We start from the raw sequence: 10,740 nt of genomic DNA on the forward strand, positions 1-10,740 counted from the left end.
GTTGAGGCATAACCTCCAAAAGCTGTACTAACTCTTCCTTGTTATATATTTATTTCTGTTCTTAGTAAGGTTAATCCTCAATGTAAGTTATACACAGGTCCCCAATGCCTTCTTCTAAAACCTTTAAAAAAAGAAAGCATTGTTTTTGCTACTTTCTTCCAGTTCAAAGGAGTTTTAGTAATATTTCTAGTTTCTTTCTTAATAGTTCCTCAATTATATATTTATGTTCTTTTAAAACACTTAGTTGAGCGCTGTCAGATCTTAAAAGTGGATTTGAATTTTTTTCTGATTTGAAACATCTTCCCAACCTTGAGTTTGTATTGTGGGGTTGTCAGGTACTACTGGAGATTGTAAACTGATTTCCCTTGTGAAGTAATGCTTAAGACTTTCATGTATGATATACGTACAATGGATATTTTATTGAAATAAAAAAATAAGTTTCAAATTCATATTAGTTATGCTCACACTTCAAAAATAAATAATGATTCAAAAAGTAATAATGATAAAAAAAATCTTCCAAATGCTATTACACACTTTCTCAAAGTCAGGAGGAAGAAATAACAACAGATTTAGTTAGTGCTCTTGCATGCAGCATGGACAAAAACAATAAAAAATAAAAATCCCTAATAATGGTCAGTCGTACCCCACTTGTCTGTCACTGTTAAAAAAATCCCCATGAAAGTTTAAGTGGCTGTTCCCAGTGTATTCTAGGCATTTTCTCCTCTATAGGGACAACCTTCAGTGACTGCAATACTGTTACTACTTCAGCTGGACAAGGTAGTTGAGTTGATAATAACAGCTAGTTTCCTCCAAAAGTAGTAATCTTTTCTGGCCCTGGCACTCATCTGACCCATCACTGAGCCAATTCAGCTCACCTAAGAGTGCAGAAGACAAACCCCATGGGAAGAGGAGGGAGGAACTGAACAGATTGATTTGGCCATATTGTCTACTGGCACAAGTTGTCTTCCTAACAGCTGCTCTGCTGGAAACAATCAGAGGTCTCGCACAACAAACCCTGGTCTACTCACTGCCATCCTAGAAGATACTGCAGGAAGAGACCCCAGAGGTACTGAAATGTTTGGGACTGGGAGGCACTGATAATGGCAAATTACTACTCCAAAATCTCAGCTGGCTTTGGTCGCACGCAGAAAGAGCTAGACATGTTAAGACCTCAGTACTTACCAACACAGCATGCAAGACATTGTTATTAAACAGTGGTCGCAGTTCATTTTATGAACAGAGGTGCACTAATGTCACAGAAGACTAGAATAAAGAAGATTAATATAATTAAATTATTTTCTTGGTGGAAATTAGTAAATTAGTCGTTCTTTCTGGAAAATAGATAAGATTTCTGTGCTGGAAAAACCGTTAAGCTAAGAGCTTTACATTCACAGAATTTTGCATTAGAAGCAAAAAGCCAATTTTTTCTATGGTGTGCATTTCACTGCCAGCAATGAAATAGGTTCCTGAGGCCCAGGCCATCCTGTCTGCCTTCCTTTCAGTCAGCTTCTTCATCACTAGGTTTCTCTTCTGAATCATCATTTTCATATTCCTCATCCTCATATCCAAAGGCACCCTCAGCTTCAGGGTCAGACCGACCCTCTTCACGCTCATGGGACTGGTCAGACCGAGAGCTGGGTCTTGACTGATCATCATTCTCCTCTTCATCCTCCTCCTGGGAACGGCCAAGTGACAGGCCTGCCTTTGCTTCCTCATCCTCTTCACGGCACTGGTCTGAGGTGGGGCTTGTCCCAGCTTCTCCTGCATGGCAAGGCTGATGAACATGAGGGCTGGCTCTTGCCTCTTCATCGTCCTCCAGCTCGCTGGACTGGCCATCCCAGGTGGAGGCTTGGACACCTTTTCTCTTCTCTCCCTCTTCCTCGTCACAGGACTGCTCAGATGGAGAACTACTGTCAGTTGCTTCCTCAAAGGATTCCCTTTCTTTCACTTTATCCTTGCTGACTCTGAAAAGACAATTTGCATGTGTGATTTTATTTTCAGGTAAGATGCTTTCCAGTGAATTTTAAACTACCTTCAGGTAATCTAGGACAAATCCCGGTAGACTTGGCTGGGGTAGAACTGGTGAAGAAAAAAGGAAGGGGGGGGACATAGAGTCACCTTTTATGCTAGAAAGTAATGCAACAGTATTGCTTATATATTTCACTTTTTAAAATTCTACTTCCTTTTATATAACAACACCTAATGGATATTGAACCGTATTTTTTATGAGGTTTATTTTAAAAATTCAGTAAAGGTAATGCAGGATGAAGTGACTTACAAGCAACCTGTCAATTTTTTTGGTGAAAGGAACAAATAAAACATGTTTTTCTTCATTTTTCTTTGAAGTGCATTAGATAACATCTCTGGTGCTCTCCTCTGTTTTATGAAATAATATTTAATTCAGGGAAAAACAATTAAAAAATACATACGCTAACATTAGTAAAGCTAACTATGTAGTCATTTACCTGCGAAATACTGCAAACAATTAAAAAAAACCCAACAAAACAAACAAAAAACCCCCACAAACCCACACATCAAAAATTACTTTCTAGTTACTAGGTAAGCAGTGGCAAAGAAAAAAAAGCCTTCAGTAATCCCAGCAATCCCTACCTTTCTCTGGCATCAGTGGAGTTAGTAAAATCTTCAGGACTGAAGTATTGTAGCAACTTAGTTGTTTGTCCTTTCTTTGAAACAAACTCTGGGCATATCCCCAGCGCTCTCAGTCTGTTAGAATAATGCTTTTCTGCAGCTATTCTGGCATTTTTCTGTAGGAAACCCACAATGGTTATGTGTTACCTAAATGCCTTAAATGCCTGTCTTTTATAACTTTTGTTTATATTAATACTGTTTAATTGCATCTGACGAGTTGAATGATTATTCACTGTAGGTAAGAATGGCAAAACAATACTTCAAACTTTTACACCAGATTTTCCTTTTCTGTACTAGTTTAAATACAGTTTGCTCGCTGGCTAATGAAGAGCTATATTTTCTGTATATAGCTATTGAAGGAGGAGTGGGAAGATGTGGACATGTAAAAAATCAAATGTAGTCTTCCTAGGGCTTCTTCCTTATCCACTCTCCTCCTCTTCTGTCTTCCCTCTCTGGGAGCTGCTGCCCTAAAACAGTATAGTATTGATTAACCTTCTCACAGCGCTAGTTAACAAACTACATAGATGTGTATCTCTGCCTCTGAAACCGAGGTCATAAATTCTGTTCCTCCAGGTAGTATCTGAGTGAGAAGGACTTGTCCTCCAATCTATACAGATGCTCCTGCCCCGCAGCAATGGCAGACCAGGAAACCCATGCAGACAGAAGGGACAAGGGAACCAGTGATCTATGACTTGCTGCCTCTCTGGGTTTGGAAACAGGTCAGGGACCCCACTACCAGCACATGGTTGTACTGAAATGGAGAAAAAAAATGCATCTGAGCATTAAAGTATATACCAAGAATATTCAATTTTTCTTATCACTTCTTTCCCAATTTAGACCTTTCACATTTTTGCTGTAAATTTTTGTTGCGTTTAGTGTTATGTTATAAATGAATTGGGCAACACGTTTAGAACAGCCATCTCAGTTCCCTATGCAAGCAAGCCATGAATGCTTAGTCACAAAAATTAGTAATATTTGTATGGAGACAGGGCAATATTTGAAGATTTTTTTCAAATATCTTCTATGTTTGAAATGTTTGACTACAAATGCCTCATGTAGTATTTGAAGGTAAGATTAGGAAGTAATACAGAAGACAGACAACCTGAGTGACTCTTTCAAAAAGCAGTGGCCTTTGATTTACTCTTTCTTCCATTTCTTGCAACTCTTGCAAATATTCTTGCATTCTCTGCTTCTCATAATTCCTAAGGGAAACCGATTACAAGAGAAATTACTATTAATTTATAATACAAGAAGTAATTTTCTACAATAGCTGAAAGTTAAATCGCTCATAACAAACTAAATATTGTCCTACTTAAAGATACATAAGAGGTAAATTACTTCATGGTGGTTACAGGTTCTGAGGTATATTGTCTCATTTTCACAGCAATTGCTTGCCTGTAAGTACTGAACAAAACTGTCTCTGAAGTAGTCACTTTGGATAAGCAGAGGTGCTGGCTAGTGAGGTTAAACTCAGGCTGAGTTTGGATTCTTAGGGTTTTTTTGGGTGCTTAAGGTTTTTTTTTAAATTTGGACACTTAGGATTTTTAAATGTTGATTTCATACAGATACTCCAGTTGTTCTAAGCAAAATTAAACAGAATATACCATAGGAGATTAATATCATTAAATAAAAGTCAGTACTTCAAGGTACAGTTTGATGCTAGGAATCTTGCTACTTTACCAGTCTATCTCACAAGAAGGGTGGCCACATTCTGGATCACAGTACACTTTTTTCCTAGTTGGTTTGTCGAGGGCCCAGTCAGTATAGCAGGATGATGAAACTGTTGATTCGTCAACTGAAATATCTCAGATCATGGCAAGCACTAGATAATCCAGGTGGCATGGGCTGTAATCCTCGGTGTGTGACACAGACACCTCTTTACGATGTTGCCTCTCTACTGGGCCAGCTCTGGCATTACTTAGACAGTTAAGGGCGAGTATGAGAGCTGGGGGGCATTTTACACTTCTGTCTCCTCCTGCCATCCCTGAATTTCTGCAGTACGGCTGTGCTTTAAGGCAAGTTATTCACCAATTTTGAGGGAGTGAACTTCATTGTTGCTACTTGCTTGCTCTCTCAGGTGGCTTTCTACAAACCTAATTATCTGTTAGAAGAGCACTTACATTAATATACCTTATTACTCAGCCTATGCTGAAATAAGCATTATCAAGTTAAGCACTTGTACCAGACTTAATGTATCAGCACTAGGGAAGTAATCTTGCTTTGTAATAGCATAATTTTATGTACAATATTTAATACTCTAAAACTCTCATAAAGCATGAGTGTTTTACAGTACTCCTGAAATCTGATTAAGCTAAATACTGTAATGTGAAGTTTGCTGTTGAATGAACTCAAATAAAATCTGTAAACACACCTACTGTCTCTCTTTAATTCTCCACCTTGTTACTGTAACTCAAATTGTTTTCTGCTTCTGTCCTAGAGTCAACGCCCACGGACACTTACATTATAAAGCTCCTGTTATTAACAGTATCTGCTGGTCAGTCTTGCAAAAGCTTGAGCTTGAGCTCTGACTCTAACTAATTAGTTAGAAGGGACTGCCGCCTTTGACCTGCGTCTCTACCACTGTGTCTCTGCCCTCCAGGACCCTGGGTAAGCCCTGCTCCTCCTAGACCACTGCTTCCTGTGTGTGCTTTGGCTTCAGCTGTTTTTGGGGAGGTAGTAGGTTGGCACAGATGTGTGCTGGATAGTCACTGACTGCCCACGCGGCCGAGAAAAACGCTTGTTGTGATGTTTCTCCCAGCATTTCCCGGCTTACATTGCTGAACCACTGCACTTCATGCTTTCAGCATACAAGAATGCACATGCTTCAGTTTCTGCTGTGTTTTCTCTTTCTGCTGCAACACCAGTCGGGAATAATCATTATGAAGTTTGCTGGTGGAACAATGTGCAGTATTGTCTAGCTGGTGGTGCTGCACTACTGCAGCAAATTTGCTTATTACAGCCCAGAGCTTAAAGTCTATTATTAATAAATCCACAGTTTTCTATTTTAGCTATAAAGGAAGAAGAGACCCATGTAAAGCAAAAAAAGAATGAGGAAACCTTATTTGTTACTGTTCAACTCTGCCATAAAGACAGTCCTAGCCTCCACCCTCATTTCAGAAGGATCTCTATCCTGGACCATATTCTAAACGCCTTAAAGTTTAGTATGGTAACTTAGAAGTTGCTTGTCCAAGCTATGAATCCTATAATCAGATGTGTCTCATGACCATTCATCCTTGTATTGTTTTGCCCTACTACTGTCAGTTACTGGCAATTTGCCTGGTTACTGGGAATTAGGATTTATAGGTGCTGCCCAAGAATCCTGCCTATGCATGAGGCAATGGGGGCAAAGCAGTCAGTACCTCTCACAGTCTCCACGTAACTGCACCTTAAGTGGAGGATACTGCTGCAGCGCCATCATGCCAAGACAGGTTATAAACCACACTAAAGACTCATTCAAAAAGGACTAATTTTTTTTTTTTCCCCTAGGATTAAAAAGAACAAGAAGCAGAAATGGTTAAATTGGCCACAAACACAAGGTCAAGCAGCAATTCTGGAGTTAGATCAACATTAGAGCTGGAGCCATCTGGACTGCAAGCTTACAGAATGCTGAGAAGGCCCTGATGTTTTTCCCTGTGTACAACTTTTCTCAGTGGTATAGAAACAGTCTTTGATTTTTTTATCTCTGCTAAAGCTAACTTTGGATCCCATTCCTCCTAAGCCCCAGCAGCTTCCTGGTTAGTTGCTAACTTAAAATTCCTTCTCTAATTTTCCCTCTTAAGAGGGGACCTGCCGGGACAAGGAAGTGAACTGTGGAATGTTGCTACTGTGGGAGACAGCCAGCACCAAAGTTGTACCAACACCTATCGATCCAGCAGTGCAAGGATATTCTGGAACTACACTGTTCCTTTTGATTTTTTTTAAACTTTTCCCCTTTAGCTGATATGCAAATTGAGAAAACATAGGAGTCTCCTGTGAGCTAATCTGTAGTACTATAAGGTGGATCATATAGATGGAAATCATTAGAACAGGCAACAATTTCCCAGTTGAAATACTAAATTTGGCCACTTTTTTTACTAGCTGTTTGTACAGTGTATACTTTATAAAATGTGTAATTATGTAAACCTAGACTATGCTATTTTTTACATTGTATGTTTAACATACAACGTAGAATAAGAGGTTCAGGATTCGGGGGAATGCAGCAAAATACCTGAATGTTTTTAATTTGGATTTAGAGATCTGAGCTAGGCTCTGATGTGGGTCATTGGCCTCAGCCCGAGTTGTTACAATTTTCTGGAGTTTTTTTGTTCTTTGTTTCTGCATTGTTCTGTTCCTTTTTTGTTGCTCTTCCAGCTTTCTCTTTTCCTCAAGTGAATTCCTGGGTGGAAAAATAAACTAAGGCTGAATTCATTTTAAATCAAGAGCAAGACTTTAAAGGAAGCTTTGGCAAAGGAGATTCAAGAGAGAAAAACAGGGTGAAAACAGGGTTGGCATAAGAAGACACAAGGTATGCGACATTTTAAGGGGTTCAGGCATATCCTGGGAAGCAGCAGTCGTTTGTCCCTTTCTTATGGACATTCTGAGAAAAATGCATTACTGTTTCTTTAACTATTATAAATACTAATTCAGTCCTATATTTAAATATTTTAAGTTTTATATTATAATTAAGCCCTTATATTAATATATTAAGTCCTATATTCACTGCATGGAAGAATTAACTACATATGTAGAAATACAAAGAAGTCTACTCTTAAAGTATATATCAAATGTAGAGCACTGCTAAAGCAGTCACCTTATGGCTTGTAACCGTCGTCTTGTGGATTCTGTGATTTTTGGCGATTTAGATTCTCCAAATCCTGAGAGATGTGAATTTGCCCTTGAATGTCTCATTTGAGGTTTACGTCTTGGAGAGGTATATGGCCAACGTGTTTCTTTCAACTTTTCTTCATCCTCTTGAATGTCCCTCAAAATCTTCCCCTTGTTTGAGGGAATACGTGGAGTGCGAAGATCGAAAGGTTCACAGACTGTAAGGTGTTTCACTTGTTTTTGTTGCAGGAGCTGTTTCTGAAATTTCTGGTGTAGTAGCTCAAAATCTGGTACATTTGACTTGATCTTGGGTTTATGTTCTGTTTGCTTTGGTTCAACGCATTTGTGTTTCTTCTTTTTATTGGTATCTTTTAAAGCCAGTCTGCTGTTGGGTAGAGACGAATTACGTAGCAAGTCTTCAGCTCTCATTCTGATCCTGATTTCTCTGTAGAGCTCTTCCTCCTTTAGCTTGTCAGTAACAGCTGGACTATAAACACATTTAGGAACTGGTTTTGCTTTGAACTGTTTTTTTTTCTTTTCGGGTGTGGAAAGGTCTCGTAATTGCATTTTCCTAATTTCATTCCTTTGCTTCTCTCGTTCAATGAATTTAAATGGCTTCTGAGAAGCCAAGAGCTTGAGTCTGCTTCTCTCTTTCACAGACCTCCTGCGTTCCTCGTTTCGTTGCACGATTTCATGGTAGAGAGGAAGGAAGACGGCAGCAGGCACTGGATTGGCTCGGAATTTTTTCTGACACTCCGCTTCTTCCTCTAGTTGCTTCTTCAATAAGTTATTTTCCAATTCAATCTGTGACTTTGATTTGAGATTCTGTTCTTTTTTTCTAGCTTCTCTAATAGTCATCTGGAAAGGCTTGGGCACAGTAACTTTTGGTGACCATGCTTTCTGTTTCTTCTGTATTGTTCTGAAGGCTGGTGACCTTGGTAAGCAGCTGTGTTTGGTGCGGGAGATGTAGTCTTCCACACTGAACCCATCCCACATTTTTTCAATCTGTTCCTTAGCAAATGCAGATGATCCAGTTTTACTACCATTTTCTTCAAATGCTAATTCTCTGTCAGACCCATCGGATATACTTGAGCCTGAGGGATCACTTAAGTCAGAGTCTGAAAAGGATTTGTGCAAATTTAGAGGCTGATATGAGCTCTTCTCCCAAGTTGGCCTTGAAAAAAAGGAAAAAAAGGTTGTTTTGTGGCCAGCCCAACATTGATGTGAAGCCAGTAACTTCCACTTTAAGGTATCATGATTAGAAAAAAAAAAAAATGAACAGCACTGGTGGGGAAGAAGTGAAGGGGGAACAGAAGGGAAAAGAGAAGCACATTAGGCACTCACACCAGATCATAGTTTTAAGTAAGTGCTGACTGTGAACAAGTCAGCACTTCTTAAGGAAAGGCACCATGCTTTACTAAACGTTTTGCGCAGTCTCTGCTGCACACACACTTGTAAATCTCACAGTCTGTTAGCAAGGTGAATAAGCATTTTTATTATTAAAACTAACTTTTCTGTGATTATCCCCTTACAGGGAATGGAGAGAGTAACACTTCCCAACCCCAGAATAAAAAAACCCTGCTGTTTTACAAATGTTTGCAAAGCATATGACAATCTTCAGACAAAAGGTACCACCAAGCTTACCTACAACACATGTTAGAAGCAGCATTTTTCTTCTCCAAGTGGTGTACTCCTTTTAAATACAGTTTATTCCGATACATACTTTCTAATTTTGCCATGGTCTCCAAGTGGGCATTCTTCAACTCTTCTAGCTTCAAGTAATATTCTTCATTTGAATTGCACATTTTGGAAAAGTCTATCCAATCATCAGAGTCTCCATTTAGAGAAAGGGTCTGCTCTCTGTCAGGATTTGAATCCAAATCCAAACCATCCTAGAAGAGATGTTTGTCAAATTTTCTGACTGTTAGAAGAAAGGGGAATGAGGTTCTTAATTACTGCTTTATCCTAATTAAGTCTAATGAATGATGCAGTAACACCAAGTAGAGATACCTGTATACTAACGTCAATGCAGTTACACGGAGTAATCTTATTGCATAATAATTTACATGGAGTAATCTTATTGCATAATAATTTATATCCTGAAGGGTCCTATTTAAAGCATGTAGAATTCCTAAGCCTGTCCCTGTAATAAATATATTTATACCAGGAAATATGATCAAAAGGACTTATTGAAAGAAAAAAGTTTAACTATTTTGTAAAGAAGTGTCATTTTTCCTTCATTAGTACACAGCTCTGAAAAAGCCTTCATTTAAAAACAAACAAAACTACAACAGAACCTTCTCTGCCTCCTAATTCCATCAGCATTCCAAAAATAAGTCCTTAGATATCTTGTGCATAACTGTTTATTCCCGTTTCCGTAGCTGACCGTGGAACGACAGGGATTCTGCACAGTTTATAGTCCCCAGAGCGTTTGGCAGCTGCCTGCAGCTTAAGCACCTTCTTTAAACGTTTTTAAAGCTTAGAGAAGTTACTAAAGCCCGGTTAGTTTGCATTACAAAGGCTTCCGTACGTTATTTTAAAACACCACGTTTTAAATAGTTACAGGACTAGTTTCTGTATCCAAAACTGCAGACGGTGTCTGTGCGCGCCGGTGCCGCAGGTCGCTGCCAAGAGGTGCAAAAAAGTGCGGGGAAAACCACACAAAACCGCGCTGTTTCGGCTGCCGGCGCAGGCGGGTTTGCGGGGGGAGGGACGGCTTCAGCTGAGCCCATCGCACCCCGCAACGGCGCTTCCCGCACCCCCCTCCCCGTCCCCGCTCTCCCCCCGCGGTACCTGCGCGGCGGCGGGCGGCGGTCCCCGCTCGTAGAGCGCGGCGGGCGCCCGGGTGCGCGGGTCCAGCGGGGTGCGGAGGCAGGAGGCGGCCAGCCGCGCAGCACGGTGCGCAGCCGCCATGGCCACCGCCCCCGCGCCGGCACACGCGGCAGCCGGGCGCTCAGCTCCGCTGCGGGCTCCCGCTCCGCCTCCGCGGCCGGGGGCGGCCCCTTGAGCGGAAGAGGAGGGTCCTCTGCGTGCGGGCCCTACCCGGTCCGGGGTAAACCAGGATCGGCAGGAACGTCCTTCCACCTCTGCAGAGGCACGGGTGGTTGCCGGACCTATTCATTGCAGTGAGTTACAAACATCCTCGTGTAGAGAAACAGAGGAAAAGACCAGATCGCGCACAGCAGTTGTAAGTCTTGGCAGGAAGCGGAAGTTTGTGACGATGGGGAAGGAAAGCTTTAACCAAAGTTAATACCTGAAGAGATCACTGCTGGATGTAATCCTGTGGGG

At 40.8% G+C, this 10,740-nt stretch overlaps 1 protein-coding gene across 1 annotated transcript; it reads right to left on the minus strand.

The window, feature by feature from the left end:
* Positions 1–398: 398 nt before the first annotated feature.
* On the minus strand, positions 399–10,418 carry FAM161A (FAM161 centrosomal protein A). The gene is made up of 6 exons (XM_074150403.1): positions 10,246–10,418; positions 9,097–9,344; positions 7,439–8,626; positions 3,752–3,851; positions 2,611–2,765; positions 399–1,964 (listed from the first exon to the last, which is right to left on the minus strand). The coding sequence occupies exons 1-6, from the start codon at positions 10,363–10,365 to the stop codon at positions 1,499–1,501; spliced, it is 2,277 nt and encodes a 758-aa protein (XP_074006504.1). The 5' UTR covers positions 10,366–10,418; the 3' UTR covers positions 399–1,498.
* Positions 10,419–10,740: the final 322 nt, after the last annotated feature.

Source organism: Numenius arquata, chromosome 7 (genome assembly GCF_964106895.1).
Source record: "Numenius arquata chromosome 7, bNumArq3.hap1.1, whole genome shotgun sequence".
Taxonomy (NCBI): Eukaryota; Metazoa; Chordata; class Aves; order Charadriiformes; family Scolopacidae; genus Numenius; species Numenius arquata.